The 25,422-nt window shown below is 41.8% G+C and overlaps 1 protein-coding gene across 9 annotated transcripts in view; it reads right to left on the bottom strand.

The window, feature by feature from the left end:
* Positions 1-454: 454 nt before the first annotated feature.
* LOC124794963 (la-related protein Larp4B) overlaps positions 455-25,422 on the bottom strand; it is a 358,294-nt gene continuing 333,326 nt past the window's right edge. For 5 of the 9 annotated variants that reach the window (XM_047258683.1, XM_047258685.1, XM_047258686.1 and 2 more), the window contains 5 exons: positions 13,368-13,640; positions 10,539-10,868; positions 8,002-8,383; positions 4,811-4,985; positions 455-3,794 (listed from right to left, as the gene is read on the bottom strand). In XM_047258683.1, coding sequence (XP_047114639.1) covers positions 3,637-3,794; positions 4,811-4,985; positions 8,002-8,383; positions 10,539-10,868; positions 13,368-13,640 — 1,318 coding nt within the window. In that variant the 3' untranslated portion in view covers positions 455-3,636. The remainder of the gene's footprint in view (positions 3,795-4,810; positions 4,986-8,001; positions 8,384-10,538; positions 10,869-13,367; positions 13,641-25,422) is intronic. The other 4 variants (XM_047258684.1, XM_047258691.1, XM_047258689.1 and 1 more) reach the window with 4 other exon arrangements.

The following is a 25,422-nucleotide window of genomic DNA, read 5'->3' as shown; positions in this document are numbered from 1 at the left end:
TTAATAATCCCTCGTGCAACAACTCTGCTTCCAGCATCCCATTAGTGTGCCTGGGAGTGCACAACAGAATGTAGCAAAATGCATGTGCCAACATTAACTGAAGTAGGCAGTAAAACTTAATGACATATGATGGAACTTTAAAGCCAGGCAGAAACATTTGATTGCACAAAAGCACATTTCACAATATTAGGTTTTGTGTCAGGTGCATTACAGTAACAAATCTCCAATGTAAAAAGGCTGGTTGGAATGGCACCACTGATGTTAACATGAAAAATCATTTAGCACCTGTACGGTTTTGAGTAACTGGATAGGGTAATAGCTTGTCAAGTACTTATTTGAAAGCATCAGTTTAACAGCGCGTTTTCAGTACATTAGAGTATACTTACAGTTTTGACTGAAAGTTTCATTATGGCAGCAAAACTGAAGGAACTAAGGGCCATCATACACGGAAAAGCACTTGCAGCATTTTTTTTTATTATTTTCAACCAATATTAACAGAAAAAGGAACAACCAAAACATCACCTGACTCATCTTAAGGCCTGTTCTGGTGTACATAACTCCATACTCAACACATCAAGGTACACAACTTCAGCACCCAAAAATAATGACAATTAAATAAGAATTTTACCAGTTTTCTGAACAAAACATTCTTGCTGTACATACCTTCAAACACTTTCTGCAAAAATAAGACCAAATATGAAATAACCTTGTATTTTCCACACTACCTCCCTCCCAAACATTCAACTGCCTGCTCTAACAAAGGCACCAACAAACAACAATCTGGGAGCAGAGGTCCATACACCATTTCATTATGTTTAGACCTGTATATCCATTGTCTTTCATACATAAAATGAACAAGTCTGTAGAATTTATGTTTACAGTTTAGTTACTATTCTTAACATTGCATTATATGGAATACATATGTCCCATTCCCAATTTTGACATTCCTGTAATCCAACGGCATGCAACTGTGGAGCACTACCTACTTAGCACTTTCACTGTTTATAAGAAAATTTAAAACAAACTTTCAACTCAAAACACCAGAAGCTATGTCTAATGGAAGCACATATCTTTCTTAACAGAAAGTACAGACATTGCTTCTTTACGTTCTACAGATTTACTCTCCGTGTAACATGTGATGATATAGCATTATACAAAATTTATTTCACAGAATGACAATAATGTAAGGTGGGTCCTTTGACTGCAAGAGGGGTGGGACAACATGTAGCCTTGACAATATACAGGAACCTTTTACAAAAGAAACACTGTTACAACATCAATGTTCATACTACCAGGCAACTGCTTTTGTTTGATAAAAATGCTAAATGCCTTCATACATGTAACCCAAGTAAATTTTTCCACAACAATTAATATGGGCTTAAATGTGAAGTTTGGAAGTGAATCATCACTAATTTTGCTCACCTTAGTGTGATGCCTCAGGACATGAAATTACATTGCATTTGCAGAAAAAGATACCAAATTTAACTAAACACAATCTGCTCACACACACTTGTCCACAAAAAGCATGCCGTGTACATAGAAATATGTAATATATATTATATTAATGAAATGAGCCATCCAGTCTTCAAATTCCGCATTAAGCGACGAGGCGAAATTCCGCAGCATATGGCTCACTACTTTGCAGTTACATACAATTAATAAAGCACTAACAATTCATCTTGCAACTGCACGTTCAGTTCTTCAATCATATCCCAACACCCTTTTTTGGCATAATACTTTTTTCACTGTCTTCATCTCACATTTGTCTTATCCCATAACTTATTTTACTGCAGTGAATCAGGAAAGGCTTTTTTGCCAGAGTTCATTACCATTTTACATGTCAAAAATAAATTTAATTCTGTACAATGAAGGGAGGGACAGTTCATATACACACAGCCACTCGACATGCACTCCAACATACAATATCAGCTAGAAGTTGCCCACTTAAAACTATAATTCTTTACAAGCACCTGCAGTGCAACACTTCAAAGAAATGCACATTTACAAAACATTTCAATTCTTAAAATTGGTTTGATAACTTTGAAGGTAATCTTGAATCTATGTTGACATCCAACGGTGATCTGACTCTCTTATTAAGAAAGTTCAGGACATTACTTATTGTCATAATTGGTTACTTAGCAATCAACATTTGCACACTGTTCCATATTTTCCCTCTTACACAATGCCATTTTGCTCAATATAGGCCTGTTAAATCTTTACATTCTGTTCAACACAGATCCAGTACATTATGAAACTACCTGTTACTCAAACTTAATTTTAAGACTTAAAACATTCCAATCTGAAGTAAAATTAACTACATCAGTAGATTGAATGAATCAGCATTCAGTACAACATTTGTGAAGTCAGTCTTTCTTATTTCTCTTAACTACTTCAGAGAACCAAAAATGCATGATGATACATTACACATACCCTCTACAGTTGGTAAGCTGTTATATAGCGTATTTATTTTAGACTGCAGATCTAATAAAGGCCAGAGGAAGCTAGAAAGATAAAGTTTTTGTATGTTTATGGGCAAGTTAAAAATAGCAATACTTTTCACACTGCCAACAATAAATGGGTACAAAATAATTACAATAGTAATAAAAAGTGAAAGAATGCAAACAATATGGAGGTTAATATTCTCCAAAACTTTCCAACAAAGCATATATATATATGTATATATATAAATTTATGCAGTAATATGTTCAAATATACATATCCCTGATATTTTACACTGTTAACAAGACATTCACATGTGTGGTATTTGTCAGACATAGGGGCTATCACAGTCTCTGGCTAAATACACACACATAAACATACACACAGACACACTATCTCAGCTAAGTGAGACTTTCAAACATCGAAATCGCACATAACCACCAGCAGAAAAAGAAAAAATCCTTTCAGTTTCTATGGAGCCTAATGACACCTTCAAAATATTTTTTCCGCACACAATATAAATTCTTATGCCCAAGAGCATTTACAACAAACCACAAATAGGACTATCAACAATGATTAACATCAGCAGTATCCAGTGGCAGACATTGGAAAACTTACTTCCGCATGAGTTACGTGCACAATTCTAACTGAAGGCGTATGAAATGACCATACTCTGACTGGCTATCTACATAACCATAATCAACACCAGATACTAAATAACTTAAGTCCAGTTAATGTACACTCATTTCCATTTATGTTATACAGTTAATATATTTATATATATATATATGTATTACATATAAAAGTCAGTTGCTAATGTACGAGTGCTTGCAAGCTGCAACAAAAAGCACTATTTTTACACGAGTTCAAGATTCTGAACCAGTTATGAGGCACTTGGTGCCAACTTTGGGCTGTTTTGTTAGGTCAAACCTACAGTGCAATAGAACTTCATTATATACATTAAACCGTTTAGTCCGAGGCTATCCACACGAAACCACAAATTCAAGTAACTTCACAAATCCACATTCCATAATTAGCAGCACAATGTGTCAGCAGCACCTATCACTGCAACTGATGCACTAACACCTGAGCGAGCAGTCAAACTATTCACTTTTTCGTTGTTCAGGAAGGAAATCCCTGAATTCAGGAAATATAAATGTGTAGAACCCTGTTTCATTAATCAGCATCAGCAAACCATTACTTTGGGGAACGCGGTCTCAGGAACTCACGATAACGAGGTGCACCTTCACGTCTTCTCAATCCTCCTCGGTCGCGGTCATACACAGGTCTTGGCCCTCCACGGCCCATATGTTGCCTCGCTTGACCTTCCCTGTATTCACGTGGAGCACTTTGTTCTGGAGAAGAAGAAAATAATAATAATTATATCAAATCAACGAACAACACTAGTCCAAATTCATCATTTTCATGAAAATTTTTTGAAGAAATGGAATTAACTGTAGTAACTTTCTTTTCCATCTAAAGAAATTGGAATCAATATTTCAATGCCTTCCCCAGGAAAGACTGTACACGTAACAATGGGAAACAACTCTAGGGGTTGCAAAGATAAAATGGAGGTGGGAGAAAAAGTGAATCATATGGTAAGTAAGAATGTTTACACACAGCAGCCGTAACTTAAATTGTGAAACTGAGTAAGGCACTAAGTTACAGAACTGAAGGCAGTATAGTTGCCAAATAAAAGGATTTTTCATAAGAAAATTAATTTATGTTGCAGAGATGAGCATAGTGAAACATGCACTCAGTGACGACAAAGAAATAATTTGCATTGTCAGCAATTTGCTCTCTGTCACAATATACTTGCTCCAGCTTTCTCTCTAGAGGCAGCATTCGTGCTTCACATGAAGGCATGGTTTGTGTTTCAGTCTCAAGAAACATATTAAAAACATTTACATCTTCTGTGTCTCACTTGTCACACATACTGAACATTGCGATGATGAAACAGCTTGCACTATATGCAAAAATCCATGCTCAATGACCAACGCTCACCCCACTGCTTTTTAGAATAACTGTGGGTTAATGTATCACATGCTACACTAATTACTTTCCACCTATCTTCTCACCTGCCTAATCTCATGTGCCCATCTGTTTTAGCAATTTACAGCCATGTGACACGTAAACCATTTCATACAGTACTAATTATGTGTAATACATTTGCATAGTAGTGGTAAATAAGTGAGCACAGTTAATAAATCAAACTTAAAAAAACAGAAAGGGCACACAAAGTTCTATTTGGAGAAGTGGCACTGGCATCGTGCTTGACTAATGTTCACATTCTGCTGCAGGCAAAGTACAATCACCTCACAAAGATTCAATTACTCAATCCGAGGACAATTTAATGGCTTTGCAAACTCACCTCTAGAATCGTTATGCTGCGCGCCCCTACTTGTCTGTGCATCTTTCTTCTTTTCCTTCTCTCTCTCTTTTTCTTGCTGGTCTGAGCTTTGCTTATCACGCTGCATTAGTTTTTCTTTGTTGTGCTGCGCTACTTGTGCATAGCTGAGGCGTGTCGTAGCACAAGCCGTTTCAACCTGGAAGATTTTTGTTATACTGAAACCAGTCTTATAAAGACGACAGCATATATGCTGCCATGACATATGTGACATGTTAAAAGTTGTGTGCTGGACTATGAGTTGGTGTGTGAGCAGTACACCAAGTGCAATTTGCAGTGCATTGCCCGAAATGGCACGACATCAATTTCAGGCCTGATCAAATGCAGACTCTTATCTGATTATAAATGCTAAAAAGATAGCAATAAAAATAATTACGCTTAACACCAGTAGAAATGAATTTAATTGGTGAACGATAATGCTTAGAAACTAAGCAAGATAAATCTCACCTGAAAAACTGAGAGATAAGGTTAGGAAGGGTGAAGAGAAGCCTCGGTTTGGGAGCAGCAGAGGTTTGGGCCAGAGGATTGCAGGAACAGAGTTTAGTCGTGTGCGGGAGGGGGGGGGGGGGGTGCATGTTTCCCTACCTGCATACTTCTTTAGAGCTGGTGTCTGTTGAGGGGATTGGGGTGTTTTCGAAATACAAATAGCCCAAATATAAAAGCAGCTGTTAATATCGTTGGTCGTGCAGCATGCAACATGATGGTGCCATTTACAGTCTGCCACATTTTCGCAGTGGCTGGTCTTGGAAGGAGACCAGTGATCATACATATATAGAATGCCAGAAGTAAGTAAATTATGCTGCTTACACTTCATGGCTCAATAATTTTTTGTTTTACTGCCAGGAGGTAATGTGAACCAATCCAATTGCTCTATATGGCTAGAAACTTCCACAGATCAAACTTTAATGTGAGTTTAACTAGTGAATTCTGTTTTACTCAGCCTACGAACTTTCAGCTTGATGAAAGCAGGTAGCATGTAGACCAATGCACCACTTAAGAACACACAGTTGTGTACCTCTGACTAATGCTTTCATAAAGCTCTCAACTTATGTGCGAAATCTAGGTTCTATAAAAGTAACTATTAAGCAACTGTTCTTTTTGCGATCTTGTGGTTTTTCAGCACCCTAATGGCATTTCTTCCAAAGAAGACAATCATACTTCACTAAAATGAATAAAAGGAAAAGCACCATTTTAAGTAACTAATGGAACAGGTGTGACTCTTACGTTTCACAATTTGTCAATCGAATTCACAGGGTACATCTACATCATGCATCAAAGTTTAATCCTGATAAATCAATAATATTATGAGGAGGATAGATTTCTACTCGCCAAAAATATGACACATTGAGTTGCACACACACACACACACACACACACACACACACACACACACACACCCCTAATGTTCTGATTACCATGATCTCCAACAACTCTAGCAAGAATGCAGCTGCATCTAACAGAAGCAGCCACCCGGAGAGGGGCAGGGAAGGGGGAGGGATAGTGAGGCATGAGTGGTGGGAGAGAAGTGAGTGCTGCCTGGCAGAGCTTGCAATGATTAAATGGTGGAAGGACAAGGCTGCCAGGCACAGTGTCTGGTTGTTGTGGGAAAGGGAGGAGGATGGTAGGAGAGGAAAGGGGGAGCAGAAAGGGAGAGAACACATGGGGTACATAATCAGATAGCAGTGCACAATGAGGGTGAGGAGACGAAGTGGGAGAAGGAGCTAGGGCACATGAGATGGAAATTGTTAGGTAGAGGGTGTGGGAGCAGAAGGTTGCTGTAGATTGAGGCTGGGATAATTTTGGGAGTGGAGAATGTATTATTACAACTCTCATCTGTACAATTCAGAAAGCTGTTGCTGGAGGGAAGGATCAAGATGGTCCTGGCTACGAAGCAGCCACTGAACTCACACATGTTATGGTCAGCTGCATGTTGTGCCACAAGGTGGTCAACTTTGCTCTTGGCCACAGATTGGAGGTGGCCGTTCACCCTGACGGACAGCTGGTTGGTAAACATACCAACATAAAAATCTGCGCGGTGATTGCAGTAGAGCTGGTATAGGACATAGCTGCTTTCACAGTGTTCTATTCCTCCGATGGGGTAGGATCAAGTCGGGGACTTGACTGGAAAAGGGAGTGCTGGTGGATGGACTTGCCAAGTCTTGCATCTGTGTCTTCCACAGGGGTATGACCCCTGGGCCAAGAGGAAGGATTTGGGAGTGGCAGAGATGGACTAGGATGTTGTGAAGGTTGGATGGGTGACTGAATACTAAGAGGATTGGGAAGGATTAAAAGTATGATGTCCCTCATTTCAGAACACAATTACAGATAAACCCCTAACGAAGGATGTGGTTCAGATGTTCCCGTCCATGGCAGTATTGGATGACTAATGGGGCACTCCTTTGCAGCTGGTTCTTGGGAGTAGTGGGAGGATTGGGTGCATGTTGGCATATGGTATGTGGAATCTTATTTGTGGGCTAGTTTTGGACCATCTGGAACCTCCACTCCAGAACCAGCTTTTCTGAACTTCACAGATGAGAGTTATCTTTAAAACACATTCTCCGCTCTCTAACTCAACCTGGCCTCAATCTACAGTAACCTCTTGTCGCCACACCCTACACAAAACATTTTCCACCCCGTCTACCTTCAAATTCACATCCCCTCACCTTCACAGTGCACCACTCTCTGGAAACAGACCCACCAGTCACCTCCTCTGCTCTTTCCCCCCACCCCCTCCCCTACCATTTCACAACCTCACAATGCTGCACCTGGCTTTCTTGTCCTCCCACCTGCCACTAATCCAACGCACACTCTGCCGAGTAGCGCACACTTTTTTTCCCCTCCACTCCAACCACCATAACCAGCTATCCCTCCCCGTCCCCACCCCACTCCAACGATAGTAAGTGAATGAGCACGCATTTTTGCTTTTTGAAGAAATTTTTGTCTGAAAGTTCAATGTGCAACAATCTTTTCATTGTGCCTGCATGGAATACAAGGTGTCATCTTTACGGTGGTAGCAATCTATCCTTTTCAGAATTCTGTTGATATTCCAATCTGGACTTCCCATTTTATCAACCTGAAATGCCTTCCCCTACAATATAAAAAGTATTAATGCTGCTGCTCTGTGATACTGTGCAGAAACAAGCTAATTAACTTACTGGTGAAGCATTGACTGGCGCCAAAGTTGGTGCAGAAGTATCTGGTACAGATGCAGAACTTGCTACTGGTGCTGCCATTGAGTTTGGTGGCAGGCCTGTTGTGACAACAGTTGGTGGACATTGGCGGGCGGGCGTGACTACCGTATCAGTCACAACCACAGCACTTGTCATGGTGGCTGCATTTGTAGTTGTCGGCACATGCTTTGTGACTGGTACTGCAGCTGTAGAATTAGACGTCACCGTTCCTTGTTTCGTACTGAAAGCTGTTCCCGAATCTGGTCGGAGATTCACACCAGCAACCCCACATGAATTGTCACCATTCAGGAGGGTATCATCAGTCTTTGTTGATTTGTCTGCCATACATTTGACAACAGGAACTGTCCTAAAATTACAGAGGAGTGTTAGTAATGTTCCACATTATCGTAATTAAGTCTGTCTTTGGTTCTGGACAACAAACTGAAGAAAAATTTTGAATACGTAATTAACACACATTATTTTAAAGGTGCCAAGTAGCAGCCAACACACACCATTACAACAAACTAGGTAAAATTCACCATTCACAAAACTTAACAGCACAAGCAGCAATTAACACTTGCAAACTCCACCAATGCATGCTGCTTAGCATCTGTAAACTGCTTGGACATTATGTATTGTATGTAGTAGTGATCATACTTTGTCAAGAGGTGTAGGTGACACTGAACTGGTACTACAATATGCACGAAAGGCAAGTTTTACATCTTATTTCAACAGACAGGACCACATTCTCAATTACTACTTCAGAATGTTCTCCTCCACTGCCCCTCCCAGCCCACCACTATTCTATTCTATCTCATGGGTGGCATTGATAGCTGGTTTGATGACTTCTATTTGTGACTATGAAGACATAACTGTCAAAGCATGTTGACCACTAACTAAATCGATAACTGTCTTGTAAATGGTGGACTGAGAAGTAACAAAATCCTGCCAAACTACTGGCTGTATTAGAATGGCAGCCAACAGCCCCATTTGTTGGAAGAACCCTATCTACGATGTAGTGTAGTTATTGTTATGGGCAGCATACACCTCAAACTCTCATACACACTATCTTATCCCATCATCTGTTTCCCATTTATGTAGCATGCTTTGACACAGATTTCCCATACATGGAAACTATGTAGTTATATTAATATTTCCTAGCAAAACTTTCTGCAGTACTGCGTTATACTAAAACACAGTGCAACTGAAAGGTGCACACCTGAATTAAACATCCAAACTGACCAACCAGAAGATGCTGAGCAGGAAATACAAAACCTTGGTGTGAATAAAATTATTCCAACAAATACAATTTTTCACTACAATTACAATGCACCAAGGACTTCTATAAGATGGGTTACAGCACATTTAATTTTAAGTTAACAGCTGTAAGTGAAGAAGAAACATATAATACAATATACATTTAACAAATAAAAGTAACAATTTCATTGCTCTTCCACTGAACACACTCAAAATATGGCTGTTATTGAAATTTTATAACCAAACTGATCTACACACTTAAAACATTCTTCACCCGCTTACGGGCACTTGGTTCAGCAGCATGACATTTTAAGCACATTCTTGAGTAAGTTATTCTACCTCAGTATAATACAAAATCTCACCAATAACTAAGCATTTACTCACAGCAGTGGACATAAGCCTTCATTGGCCTGGGATCTTGCTGCAAGAGTTTTACTGCACATATACCTACAAAATAGTGTTTACTATGTACAGGTGTACAGATCAGCATTGATCAAACTGTGGAGGTGCTGAGCAGCAGTCCGTCAGCAGCATACGGGGACAGTGAGTACCCATGTACATCGCTTTGTCACAGAACTTCTGAAAGACAACTCTTCCAAACGCTAAGCAATTTTTGTCTTTCTTATTCAGCTGTCCACATCTCAAACAGTTTGCCAAATTATGATAAATCTGTTGGGACATATCACACTGGATTTTTCCATCAGATTATACAACAGCAACAGCATACTATATGTTAATGTTCTACTGCTGCCTGCAGGTTTACATGATAAGCATGTATGTACTAAGAATCATAGTAACTTAAATTTAGCTACATGTGCAGGTCACATATGTAAGGACTCATTCCTAACTGGGACAACACTATCAGAAGAAGGGTTACTTTACATGCATGGTGGTGTTATTCAGCTGGAAGTTTAATGAGTATTGTTACAAACGTAACTGGATTTTCAACACTCACTCACTCACTCACTCACTCACTCAGTTAGTAAGCAATATTTTTACATTATAGTGCACTACACAAACACATGAAGAGAGAAAGCATTTTAACATGATTGAAACTAGGTAAGAGCTTTGCAAATTTTGAGACAAAAGCAAAGGAAACATTTTTAATGTTAAAGATCAATTTTAATTTGTTATGTACAAAATTAAAAAGTTTTTAACAAGGCAGAAATACAAGCAAAGGTACGTGTATCTATAAGATTAAAAATTTGTGGTGTGGAAAGACTTTCAGAATTAGGTTTCTTTTCTTAATTAGGTAACTGACTTACTTATCTGGGGAAGAAGGTGGTGTGAGAGTGACCAGGCTCAATGCAGTGTCACTACCCGTGCCAACATCTTTCACCTCACGCTCATGCTGAGTGCCATGCAGTTGTGGGGGCGAGGGCAATGACTTTGTTTCAGTGTTTACTGCCACAGCAACTGCAACTGGCGAAGGTGTACAGGCAGGTGCTGGAGAAGTGGAAGGCGCAGGAGGCACAGTGGGCACTGGTGAGAGACCGCGGGGTGATATACTGCTGCTTTCCTTCTCCTTCCCACTGCCATTCGTACCACCAGCCTGGCATTTAGGTTTTGCTGTCCCCTTAACGACATCAGACAGCCTGCAGTGCAAATAATTTCAAGAGTTTGTATGAAAACTGTAACTTGCATGATGCACAAGATTGCCCACAGAAAGGGGGCTCACAACGCAATGAAGTGGGAATGTTTAGGTACAGAAGCCACATAAAAATGGTGCAGGGCACAATGCCATTCCATGCAGTATGTGAAATCAGATTCTAAAAGTAAACGCTCTTCTGCATACATGACAAAACAAAATTATTTGAAACTAACTACAGACAGGTATTGCACGCAAGTTTACACATTCAACATAATGGCACAGTTCGTTATGTGTGTACTTATACCATGAGCAAAGGAACTATCAAAATTTACTTACAATTCAATTTTTCTCTCATTCACATCCCAATTGACAATAAGTTTACTATTATACAAGGTGATTCACGAAGATATGGAAAAATTTTAATATGTTACTGTACAAGTAAAACTAAAAAAAAGTTGATATAAACATAGCTCCACAAATGTTTTGTTACGCAGTTACGGCTAATAAAAGATTTTGCCTGAAATTTAGCAACTTCACTGATATGAAGTCACTGCAAAACTGTATGAGGTTGAAGTAAAGCAAGATTTCAATTTAGTTGGTTGTTATTGGTCTGCTGTATTGTTCAGTGAAAGAACAACAGTGTATTTAAGTGAAACCACATAGTAACTGTTTTAGTTTATAGATTTATGAAATGGGGATGCCTTTCAAATTTAAGACATAGGAATACACAGATATGGTGTTTATTTATGGCAAATGTGATGGTAATGCTATGGCTGCAATTCGAATATTGCATGTTATCCAACTATGTGGATTCCGAATGCACGAACCATTATGTCTTTACTTCTCTGGATGTTTTGGAAAACTACTACAGATACACGTCTGATATGTTTTATTAGATTCACCAGGCCAATAACAACAAAATAAATGGAAATCTTGTTTTACTTTAACCTCATACAGTTTTGCGATTGCTTCATATTAGCGAAGTTGCTGCATTTCAAGCAAAATCTTTTATTAATCTTAGCTAAAGATTTGCGGAGGTATGTTTATATGAAATTTTTTCTTTAGGTTTACTTGTAGAGTAAAATATTAAAATATTTGCATACCTTCGTGAATCACCCTGTAGCACAAAATAATTGCAATAGGTTGTGGATTGGACGGGAATTTCTGCAGGTGAACTTTCATCAACTATTTAACAAATCTTAACAGCTGAGGCAAATCACATTCATCTCTCCTCTGTATTTTTGAATGTACTCAGTGGTCTTGTATGGCTACCAAATACATTATGATAAATACTGATGCCCCACCTAAAGATATACTGAAAGGGTAAAATTTTAATACTAATCTGACATTTCTGAAATCTGTAATTTCATCTGCTTATTTTATGTGTGTGTGTGTGTGTGTGTGTGTGTGTGTGTGTGTGTGTGTGTGTTGTCAGTCATATAATGATTTTCTCTAATGAAACTTTGCAATATGATCCAGATCAGCATGCTGCAGCTTGATAAACACACTAACAATGCACCTGGCCAGTACCAAATTGTCTCTAACAAAGAATCTAAGTTTAAAACAGCAATTTTCAATATTTATCACAGCTCAGAACTCATTACATAATAATCTAATTTAACTGGGTAAACAATGAGTGACAACCCCAAAAATATTTGTATGTTGTGGAATGTCAAGGATGTGATGTGTATTTCTCTAGGTCAACTATTATGAACTACTTGACTCAACTGTACATATTCTATTACAACATTCTAGTTTGGCACATTCACAGAAACTATATACCTGCACCATTTTTAAGTGATGTCTACTTTTCAAATTAAAGGCTAACTCCAACTGACAACTCGATTACACTATATCATAAAGACATGAACGAGTTTTCTTCCCCTTTTCTTTAACGAGCTGTGTAGCATGCCTAAGAGCTGTGGATTTACAGAATTCTGAACCATGACATAACCTGCAGGCAACACAAACTTCACTAAGCACAAAGCTTGTGGGTGAGCACAAAGAGGGGTAACAAGCCTAGACTTATAAAATTTTAACGACATAGCTAAAACACGAAAACATGGTTACAGCACCAATTCACAAACGTTTAGTGCAAATTATGAACATGTGATGATGAAACATGCAGTGCACAGAAATTAGAGCAAAATATCACTGCAAGCAGTGAAGCAATGCACACATGCTTAAAGCCACAACTTTAAAAAATAATCCTACAGTATCTCACTAATTTAGAAGTAGGACAACTGTTAGCATCAAATTCATTACTATAAAGAGAGAAAAAAAATCTCAATATTGGTACGCTGTACCTTAACTGCAGCCATGAATCCAGCTTAATTCAACAGTCTTTACCTAAGAATACACAAATGCTATTACAGAAGAACTCCCATATAAGGACTAACATTTATTCTGCATACATATGACAACTTTGTCCACTTTATCAACGTGCAGGTGTCACAATCGTGCAATGCTACACACTTTTCGCATGTAACAGAAATCAATTTACCTGTTTTCCCAATGAGAACTTGACGTCTCAGCATGCGTCGTTTCAACAGACGCGACAGTTTTGGTGGCAGTTCCAGTCACAGCTTCCAGCCCTGGAAGTGGTGGGAATGCTGTGGCCTCGAGGTCAAACTGAGCAGTTCTCACATTCACACTGAGTGTTTCCCTGTTCACGGGCTGGGGGCTCCCCCCTGAGGATGCAGGCTTCGTCACTCCTACCACAGCTGGTGTCCTCCCTGTTACTAAAACCTCATCCTCTCTCCGTCTCCGCCTGTGCCTGACAACGTGCAGTCCAAAGTAATTCCAAATAAGACAGTCCTTAGATAAGAATGATTTATGTGAACTCTGTAGTGAAGTGATGGTTCAAATTATATTTATAGTGTTCTAAGGAAAGAAACCCACACTATGCAATCAGAAATTGTCCTAAATATTACATAATTTGGTATAACATACATAAACCTAATTCAGTGACATGTGGTTTAGTCCCAACAAGCAGTTTAACAACAGAAAAGCCTCTTCTATTGAAAGAACTTTCTGAACACATGCAAGAAATTGTATGTAAAAACATAAGCTGCAACCATATAGTTTAAACAAACATGAGGAAAAAAGCATCAAAGTCTCAAAAATTTTGAGAAAAGTCTCAAATTCTGGGGAGTAGTGGAATGTTTGTGTGTTCTTGTCCACAACCACTCCACCAAATATTGAAATACTGTAATGAGCACGCACGCACACACGCACGCACGCACACCTGTTAGTATTACATAATAGTCCATCTGAAGTTTCTATAAGGTACTGCACGAAATTGAAGTTTCACTACTTTAGCAAGTCTGTAAATTTTGGACTTCACAATATGAAGCAGGCCAAAGAGCTTAAGTTAGGAAAGCACTCGACTCCAGACTGTATCCAAAATATTGTTTTACTACGTGAGCTTGCTCTTTCGTATTTCTTCACAGGGATTTGAAAAGCTATAATTAGTTAACACAGATTTAAGCACAAATTATACATGTAACACCCATGTTACTTCAATATCATCCTCATTGGTGCAATGTAACCAAGGGACAATGGAAATCAAACAGCCCAACACCACTGTTAAGGAGCAACAAAAATTAAAATGACAATGTTTTTGCTTTCCACAACAAATACTTATTACATATATATATATATTTTTGGAACCAATAAATTTCCACGACAGCTCTTGCAAAGCTCCCGTCAGAAATAAGTCAAGTCAAATACCATTTACCCAACGTTGAATAAATGTGCTCAAAGACTATTATCTGTATAGAATAAGGCAATGTGGGAGAGCTGAAACTTAGTAAAGGGTATCCACAGAGCTGACAGAGCCAATAGCTGAAGTGTATTGTTTTCCATGTGTAACATGAAACTATAAATAATCTCATCCCATTCTCCTTAGTAAAGTAAAGAAGATGATCAAATTAAGAACACACAAGAATTTCACAGATACCTTGAACATACTGTCGTGTAGATTTACTGGTAGTGGCAAATATTTTTATCTGCAACGAATTCTGAAGAGAATTTCAACCTGAAGTCAGTAAGTAACACAAACTCCTTTCCTCTAAGAGGTGAGAAATGGTGCAGGACATCAATGCTAGTTTCTCTCGACCACTTCCAAGTGTTCACTTCAAAATATTCAGAACTACACGCAAGAAACCTTACTGATTCCCAGCAGCAAAGTTACTTAGCTATATACAGCTAGGAGAAAAGAACTGAACTATGGTGATTAGTCACATTGCTGCTGATACATGAGTGTTGTGTGATGAGTTTTCAGGAAGCCTCTTGAAAGGACTGCAAGTAATCCAAATGCCTGGAACAATATTCATATAATCATGTCAATTTTCTGTTGTCAGGAATGGTTACAGATTGGCACCATCTGCCAACACCCTGTGCAGTCCACATCACTGCAAATTACAGCTGTTCTGAAGCCTCAGTATAAGTAATTGTGCCTTGGGAGTACAGATGTATTCTAGTTAGAACCATTTTTCCAATCCTAAAATATTATTCAGTATTATTTGAGATGATGTGACAACTTTATAGAACTTAACTTCTTTGTGGGAAGACGATGATAAATTCATTCAACCATTAACGGTTTTACAACAGAGGAAAAGAAATGAACCTGCAGTGTGTATTAATACAGTCCTGTGACATACTGTTCCACAAGACATATTCCCTTCTTGTGCTAAAATGAATGCAAAAAATTTCAAAGAAAATTACTTTTATATTTCAATTGTGTACACAGTAATATGAATTTTTATTACTTTTTAATACAAGATAAATTCATTACTCACACTGGACACAAAAATTTAGCTACTGCAAACAACTTTCATAATCAACACACCAAGTATATGAGCATAAATGGAACGGCAAATAACAGTTCAGACTTTATTCATAAAAGCCACATACCTCCCAACATTTTCTTCTATATTGCTACTTTAGACAGTTTTCCCCATGGAGGATTTTAATTTGCTGTGTTATACAACTTTATTACTTACAACTAAAGCATTTTTATAATACTTCAATACTTTTCATAAAATTCAAGATCCACACAAACATGAATACGTGGCCAATAAGAGCTGCTGTTTTAAGATTTACAATAAACTATTATGTATGTTACAAACCTAACTCGCAGGGCAACCAATTTTTCTTAAATGCCACTGCAACATTCCTGACAGCAAGAGCTTCATGGTGTTTTGTGCAAGAGTACATGTTTTATTTCTTCTGACAATTTACAGATAAAGGATTGCTAATGTATTTCACACTGGTGTGCTTCACTGAGCCCCTTTATGATCTCCATGAATGGAGAAATCACATTCTCTGATCCTTCGGTTACAATCCTTCCCCCCATCCTCTCTAAAAATCAGTATCAGGCATCATTCACATGCAACAAAATCACTGTATTCAACTTTACTATGGAGGGCAGGAGGCAAACTGGATTCTTGTTGAGGGTGGCAGCCTTTCTCAACTGATCGAAATTACTGCATGTTTTTGCTACAAATTGAAGATTGCTTTGCACATATCGTGATTGGTGTGCATGCAACAAGACAAGTGTGTAACAATACTTTGTGGTGTCACCACTGTGTTCTGTCTGCACCAGAATCAATTTCCTAACTGATCTCTGCTCAAAGTTTGCAAGCCTGGTGATAAGCTCCACATGACAAATGTTTCTGCAATTAACTACAAAAAAGCAAAAAACTATTGCTATCAGTTAGCAACATTAGTTTGTGGGTGAAATGCATGCTCTTACTTTAAAACCTCTGATTAAATGATTAACGGCAGCAGACTGGTATATCACTAGTGCATCATGTGGCACACTGACTCCTGCTATCACAAAGCATAATATAATATGAATACATGACATACAATTTTTTAATATTAATTGAACAAGGAAGCCAACAAAACACACGTAATTTGGAAAAGCTATGCCATAGATGTGGGGATGTGGGGGAGGGGGTCAGGTGGGGGAGGGATGCATTTTGTGAGCATAGCTGTTAAGGGGGGGGGGGTCGGGTGGGGGAGGGGTGCATTTTGTGAGCATAGCTGTTAAGAAGGGCAAAGGAAGTAGACACAGATACAAGCAAAGCTTTCCTCTGTCCATCACACTGCTACCAACTTCTACTCCGTGTAGCCAACAGGTGCTATTGTGAAAATGACATACAAAGGTAACAATGTTTCATGAAATTGCTTTCTACCTATTTTTATTTTAACCCTGTAACTGCTCTGGACAAGTTAACACGTGCACCTTTGTACCTGTCCCTGTCCCTGTGTGCTCTGAACGTGTTTACGCGCACCACCAGTCCTTCTACCTGGTACTCTGAACATGTCTAGGCGTAGACACATTCAGAGTACCAGGTAGAAGGACTGGTGGCGCGCGTAAACACGTTCAGAGCACACAGGGACAGGCACAAAGGCGTGCGTGTTAACACATCAAGAGCAGTTAGAGGGTTAAAATGTTGCAGATGGTTCATTTGCAGTAACACACTCAAACCAGGCAGTTACAATGCCGTAACTGCTAGGTCATTGCAACTAGTGGGACACAAAACATCACAGTTACAAAGCCTCCTGGGGCAACAGAAAATGTTGATTGGCATTTTTTCTCTTATTTTTGTCCAACAGTGAAGGAACTAACTTTGTTCATTTGCACACACTTCAAATTGTGTGGTTAAGTTTCTGATGTTTAATGTCATCATTATGAATACCTACTATTTCCCTTATTACACAGGAACTATATTTGTTTCAGGCTATGCCTCAAAGGAGAACACTAATGGGCCTGACAAAGACAAAAAGCTGAGGTGGGGAAGGGGAAAACTTATTATTTTATAAACACAGTTGGTCGTATTTTGACCACAGGTGATAGTGGTAATTTTAAGACCCTATCTTGCTACATGCACACCACTTCTCATTAAATCCAGAGGTAACTGTCAGCTTACCATCAGCATGTGAGAACAACTGTAATCCTTGAAAATAAAATTGATCTCCAATGCTGCAAATTTTCTTGAACCTGAGGTTATTAAATTTAAAGAATCGTGTAAGAAAATTGGCCATAAAATGCAACACCTAGTCTAATATTGAAAAATCATTTACTCATCAGAGAGAGAGAGAGAGAGAGAGAGAGAGAGAGAGAGAGAGAGAGAGAGAAGGAAACCGTGTTGGCAGGAACCAAGCAGATACTGCACACACAGTTCTTTCCTGTGGAGTCAGCAACACAACCAGTTCAGTTCTGTTAAAGGAAGCACTGCAACTAGGTATCTTATCTGTGACAATTCCCCCACACTGACAATTTACAGGTAGTCGTGGCACTGTAGCCTAGTGTGGTTTACTTTAGCCTAGTATGATTTACTTGTCAGCACTCTGTAACTGCTCTGGCAAATTTGGTATTAATAGTGATTAGATTATTAGAGTTACAAATGGAAGAATGCAGTGATCAATCACGAATGATTTGAATTTATTGCAGATCTATTTTGACAGTATATTAGTAATGATTAGTGCGAGAGGTGGAAGAAACAAATACGATACACACATATACAAGACAGTGGAATGCAGTAAAAAATACAAAGAGAAGAATGTAAACCATACATCGCCCAATGTGGTCATACCAAACGTGCTTAGAAATAAATGCATGTACAGTCACACCTATAAATACACTCCCGGGAATTGAAATAAGAACACCGTGAATTCACTGTCCCAGGAAGGGGAAACTTTATTGACACGTTCCTGGGGTCAGATACATCACATGATCACACTGACAGAACCACAGGCACATAGACACAGGCAACAGAGCATGCACAATGTCGGCACTAGTACAGTGTATATCCACCTTTCGCAGCAATGCAGGCTGCTATTCTCCCATGGAGACGATCGTAGTGATGCTGGATGTAGTCCTGTGGAACGGCTTGCCATGCCATTTCCACCTGGCGCCTCAGTTGGACAGCGTTCGTGCTGGACGTGCAGACCGCGTGAGACGACACTTCATCCAGTCCCAAACATGCTCCATGGGGGACAGATCCGGAGATCTTGCTGGCCAGGGTAGTTGACTTACACCTTCTAGAGCACGTTGGGTGGCACGGGATACATGCGGACGTGCATTGTCCTGTTGGAACAGCAAGTTCCCTTGCCGGTCTAGGAATGGTAGAACGATGGGTTCGATGACGGTTTGGATGTACCGTGCACTATTCAGTGTCCCCTCGACGATCACCAGTGGTGTACGGCCAGTGTAGGAGATCGCTCCCCACACCATGATGCCGGGTGTTGGCCCTGTGTGCCTCGGTCGTATGCAGTCCTGATTGTGGCGCTCACCTGCACGGCGCCAAACACGCATACGACCATCATTGGCACCAAGGCAGAAGCGACTCTCATCGCTGAAGATGACACGTCTCCATTCGTCCCTCCATTCACGCCTGTCGCGACACCACTGGAGGCGGGCTGCACGATGTTGGGGCGTGAGCGGAAGACGGCCTAACGGTGTGCGGGACCGTAGCCCAGCTTCATGGAGACGGTTGCGAATGGTCCTCGCCGATACCCCAGGAGCAACAGTGTCCCTAATTTGCTGGGAAGTGGCGGTGCGGTCCCCTACGGCACTGCGTAGGATCCTACGGTCTTGGCGTGCATCCGTGCGTCGCTGCGGTCCGGTCCCAGGTCGACGGGCACGTGCCCCTTCCGCCGACCACTGGCGACAACATCGATGTACTGTGGAGACCTCACGCCCCACGTGTTGAGCAATTCGGCGGTACGTCCACCCGGCCTCCCGCATGCCCACTATACGCCCTCGCTCAAAGTCCGTCAACTGCACATACGGTTCACGTCCACGCTGTCGCGGCATGCTACCAGTGTTAAAGACTGCGATGGAGCTCCGTATGTCACGGCAAACTGGCTGACACTGACGGCGGCGGTGCACAAATGCTGCGCAGCTAGCGCCATTCGACGGCCAACACCGCGGTTCCTGGTGTGTCCGCTGTGCCGTGCGTGTGATCATTGCTTGTACAGCCCTCTCGCAGTGTCCGGAGCAAGTATGGTGGGTCTGACACACCGGTGTCAATGTGTTCTTTTTTCCATTTCCAGGAGTGTATATTTAAAAAAAGAAACCGTATATCAGACTACACAAAAATTAAGTTACTGTTTACAGAGCACACCAGCACCAATGATTTGGCCACCTTAACCAAGAGCATCTTCTATGTGGGAAAAACAGTCACACTAAAGTTTATTTTTTTTTTAAATATATGGATAGGCACATATCAAAATCTCAACTGCAACATGAAGACGTAAGATATGCTATTAATATTAAAAGATACCAAAAATTTATAAACAGTAAATTAACAGATGTAATGATGCCAATGCACCGAAAAACGTTACAGAATGTAAGAAGAGCATAAAGCGGAGGACCACTTTGGTGACAAACCGAAAGGATGGGGCGGACGACACGCCGCAGCCAAACCGAAAGGATGGGGCGGACGACACGCCGCAGCCAAACCGAAAGGAGGCGGCTGACGACACGCCGCAGCCAAACCGAAAGGAGGCGGCTGACGACACGCCGCAGCCAAACCGAAAGGAGGCGGCGGACGACACGCCGCAGCCAAACCGAAAGGAGGCGGCGGACGACACGCCGCAGCCAAACCGAAAGGAGGCGGCGGACGACACGCCGCAGCCAAACCGAAAGGAGGCGGCGGACGACACGCCGCAGCCAAACCGAAAGGAGGCGGCGGACGACACGCCGCAGCCAAACCGAAAGGAGGCGGCGGACGACACGCCGCAGCCAAACCGAAAGGAGGCGGCGGACGACACGCCGCAGCCAAACCGAAAGGAGGCGGCGGACGACACGCCGCAGCCAAACCGAAAGGAGGCGGCGGACGACACGCCGCAGCCAAACCGAAAGGAGGCGGCGGACGACACGCCGCAGCCAAACCGAAAGGAGGCGGCGGACGACACGCCGCAGCCAAACCGAAAGGAGGCGGCGGACGACACGCCGCAGCCAAACCGAAAGGAGGCGGCGGACGACACGCCGCAGCCAAACCGAAAGGAGGCGGCGGACGACACGCCGCAGCCAAACCGAAAGGAGGCGGCGGACGACACGCCGCAGCCAAACCGAAAGGAGGCGGCGGACGACACGCCGCAGCCAAACCGAAAGGAGGCGGCGGACGACACGCCGCAGCCAAACCGAAAGGAGGCGGCGGACGACACGCCGCAGCCAAACCGAAAGGAGGCGGCGGACGACACGCCGCAGCCAAACCGAAAGGAGGCGGCGGACGACACGCCGCAGCCAAACCGAAAGGAGGCGGCGGACGACACGCCGCAGCCAAACCGAAAGGAGGCGGCGGACGACACGCCGCAGCCAAACCGAAAGGAGGCGGCGGACGACACGCCGCAGCCAAACCGAAAGGAGGCGGCGGACGACACGCCGCAGCCAAACCGAAAGGAGGCGGCGGACGACACGCCGCAGCCAAACCGAAAGGAGGCGGCGGACGACACGCCGCAGCCAAACCGAAAGGAGGCGGCGGACGACACGCCGCAGCCAAACCGAAAGGAGGCGGCGGACGACACGCCGCAGCCAAACCGAAAGGAGGCGGCGGACGACACGCCGCAGCCAAACCGAAAGGAGGCGGCGGACGACACGCCGCAGCCAAACCGAAAGGAGGCGGCGGACGACACGCCGCAGCCAAACCGAAAGGAGGCGGCGGACGACACGCCGCAGCCAAACCGAAAGGAGGCGGCGGACGACATGCCGCAGCCAAACCGAAAGGAGGCGGCGGACGACACGCCGCAGCCAAACCGAAAGGAGGCGGCGGACGACACGCCGCAGCCAAACCGAAAGGAGGCGGCGGACGACACGCCGCAGCCAAACCGAAAGGAGGCGGCGGACGACACGCCGCAGCCAAACCGAAAGGAGGCGGCGGACGACACGCCGCAGCCAAACCGAAAGGAGGCGGCGGACGACACGCCGCAGCCAAACCGAAAGGAGGCGGCGGACGACACGCCGCAGCCAAACCGAAAGGAGGCGGCGGACGACACGCCGCAGCCAAACCGAAAGGAGGCGGCGGACGACACGCCGCAGCCAAACCGAAAGGAGGCGGCGGACGACACGCCGCAGCCAAACCGAAAGGAGGCGGCGGACGACACGCCGCAGCCAAACCGAAAGGAGGCGGCGGACGACACGCCGCAGCCAAACCGAAAGGAGGCGGCGGAGAATATGTTACAGTCAAATGGAAAGGAGGCGGCGGAGAATAGAATACATTGCCGTCTAACTGAAAGGATGCGGTGGAAAACTTTGTGGCTCACCTGATTGAGAGCATACGTTGTGCTCCAGCATCTCAATCATCCTTTTCTGTGTTGTTATTCAATAAAATTATTTTATTTAAATTCAAATGACATTTGTACAAGACTGTGTTTATGTTGTTTTTCCTTAATTTACTGCTTTTATATGCAAATGTACCCTCTCAGCATTTGTAGATGGTACTTCCTACACTTTTTAACTGATTATTAGGTGTACTGACTTTTTATAAATTATTTGGTAACTTCTAACATTAACAGTTTATGTTGCATCTATTCGTACGAATTTCAATGTAATAACATGCACTTATCTTGATATGTTTACAAAATAAACTTTAGCTTAGCTATTTGTCCACACAGAGGGTGCTCTTTATCAAGTGGCCAAACTGTTTGTGCTGCTGGAGTCTTTGGTTCATGTTCTCACTTTGAAAGTGAAATGGCATAACTCTGCCCACAATTCCTCTACATCCATCCTACTGGAACAAAGCCTAAGCAGATTTTGAATCGTCGTCTGGATTACTGTGCACCTTGTAAATGGATTAATAACAAGGTTCAGAAAATGTTGAGGATCCTAAGGCACTCTTGATTCAAAAGAGAATGCGTAAATGATGAAAAGCAAATGTTAGTAGGCATTTGTGCGTCTGTGAGAAAATATACACACGAAGCATACAACAACTACCGCCATCATACCTTAACAGAAGATCTGACAGAACCCCAGAAAATTCTGGACTTACATAAAATTGGTTAGTGCTTCCACCAAGTCACTTCATGACCAGTGTAGCATGGCAGCTGACAACAAAAAACAAAAGCTGGAGTTTTAAATTTTGCATTTAAGAAATCGTTCACACAAGAGTCTCAGTACAGTCATTTGACTATTGAACAGACTCCCATAAGGATGACATAATAATTAGCACCCTTGGCATAGAGAAACTAGAAGAGTTGAAAACAGTAAGGCAAATAAGTCATCAGGTCTGGATGATATCCCAATTTGGTTTTTGAAAGATCACTCTGCCGCACTGACCCCTTACCTATCTCCTGTTTATCGTGACTCTCTCGCTCAAAGCAGTCCCAAGCGATTGAGAGAGAGAGAGAGAGAGAGAGAGAGAGAGAGAGAGAGAGAGAGAGAGAGAACACAGGTGACTCCTACGTCTAAAAAGCAAAGAACAGACCCACAAAATTACAGACCAATATCCCTTACAGACCAATATCCCTAAAATCGGTTTGCTGCAGAATCCTTTAACACATTCTCAGTTCGAATAAAATAAATTTTCTTGAGACCGAGAATCTTATGTCCACAAATGAGTAACACTTTCTAAAGCATCAGTCATGAGAAACTCAGCTTGCCCTTTACTCACGTGATATACTGCAAACTACAGATGAAGGGTAACAGAGATTCCGTATTTTAGATTTCTGGAAGGATCTGACACAGTGCCCCACTGCAAGCTGTTGAAGAAAATGAGCATATGGAATAGGTTCACAGACATGCAAGTGGCTTTAAGACTTCTTAACTAATAGGACTCAGTATGCTGTCCTCAACGGCGAGTGGCACTTGTGACGATACCCATCTCTGAACAGAGTGAAATGCGACAGGACCTGTATTATTCTCTATATGCATTAATTATTTTGCGGATGGGAAGGGGGGCTGGAGCAATATGCAGTTGTTTGCTGATTATGCCATGATGTATGGTAAGGTGTGGAAGTTGAGTGACTGTAGGAGGATACAAAATGACGGGCCAAATTTCTAGTTCATGTGATGAATGGGAGGAAACTTTAGTTAATGCGGATGAGTAGGAAAAACAAACCGGTTATGTTCTGATACAGTATTAGTAGTGGTCCTGTTTGATACAGTCACACTACTTAAATGTCTGGGTGTGATATTACGAAGTTATATGAAATGGAACGAGCATCTGAGGATTGTCGTAGAGAAAGCGCATGGTCAACTTCTGTTTACGATGAGAATTCTAGGAAAGTGTGGTTCATCTGTAAAGGACACCACATACAGAACACTAGTGTGACTATTCTTGAGTACTACTGAAGTGGTAGGTTCAAACAGCATGCAAGTGCTACAGACTTAATTCAGGAGCTCTAACAGGAATCCGTGCAAGGAAACGGACACTCCTCTTTAGGAACACTAGCGAGAATACTGAGAAGGCCAGCATTTAAAGCTGACTGCACAATAATTCTACTGCCTCCATCATACCTGCGTATAAGGACTGCGAAGATAATACATGAGAAAATAGGACTCTTACAGAGGCATAGAGACAGTTGTTTTTTCTTCTGTGTATATGTGAGTGGAAGAGGAAAGGGAATGATTAGTAGTGGTAAGGGGTACCCTCCACCACAAGCTGTATGGTGGATTGCAGAGAAACCACATAGATGTACATGTGTTGTGTATGATGCTGCTTCTTTTTCTCAATTTTTACTGCGTGTCTATGCATTGAAATTTGAAATAAGTGTTCGTAAATACAAATTTGAATTGATCACTTTATTTTCTCATTTGTATTTTTACTGCTTTACGTTGTCCTGCATAGCTTGAATCTTATTTGTTTCTGTTACCTCTAGCACTGATGATGGCTATTCTATGTTGAAATTGATCTGCAATAAATTCAGATTATTCCCAACTTATCACTGCATTCTTCCCTTTGTATGTGCGACAGTTTATGCATACACAAGTCATTTGGATTCCAACACAGAAACAACTCATCTTCACCTTCAAGGTGACTTGAGGAAAGTGGAAAATACGGAACTTATTTCAGGACATTAAGAGCAGTACACAACTCTGAACTAAAATTTCCTGGAATACAGTCTTTAAATGAGACCTGCATTACCAAACTCTTCCTCCATACTACTATCACAGACTTTTAACTAATTGTGCCCTTGCGTGCAGATTTCTATGCCGCATGAATCATATGGTTTTAAGAAATACCAGAAACACTTGAAATGTACACCTTACCACACTATTAAGTGGAACTCGTTGGGGAGAGGGAGAGCAGTCAGCAGGAAAGCCATGTAAGAGAAACTGCCACACCAGCCGACACAGGCTTTTGTCAACATTCTACGAGGGTAAGTCAATTATTATCAGTAATTTAGTTATATTTTTGTTTATTTTGGCAGTACTGTCATTTTATGTTGTTGACGGATGCTTTGTTTATTTGTTGTTATATCTTTGCAATTTTCAAGCTGCCAGGTTAGTTTTGTTATTGCTGCCATGCTGATAATCATAGCTGCTCCGCTGTCTATTTGCACCAATGGAGAGCAACAGTCAGTGATCCGTTTTTTGTGGTTGG

The sequence above is a fragment of the Schistocerca piceifrons genome, chromosome 4 (assembly GCF_021461385.2).
Source record: "Schistocerca piceifrons isolate TAMUIC-IGC-003096 chromosome 4, iqSchPice1.1, whole genome shotgun sequence".
Classification (NCBI taxonomy): domain Eukaryota; kingdom Metazoa; phylum Arthropoda; class Insecta; order Orthoptera; family Acrididae; genus Schistocerca; species Schistocerca piceifrons.
The sequence above is the reverse complement of the archived record's forward strand: the minus strand, read 5'-3'. Positions and strand labels throughout refer to the sequence as shown.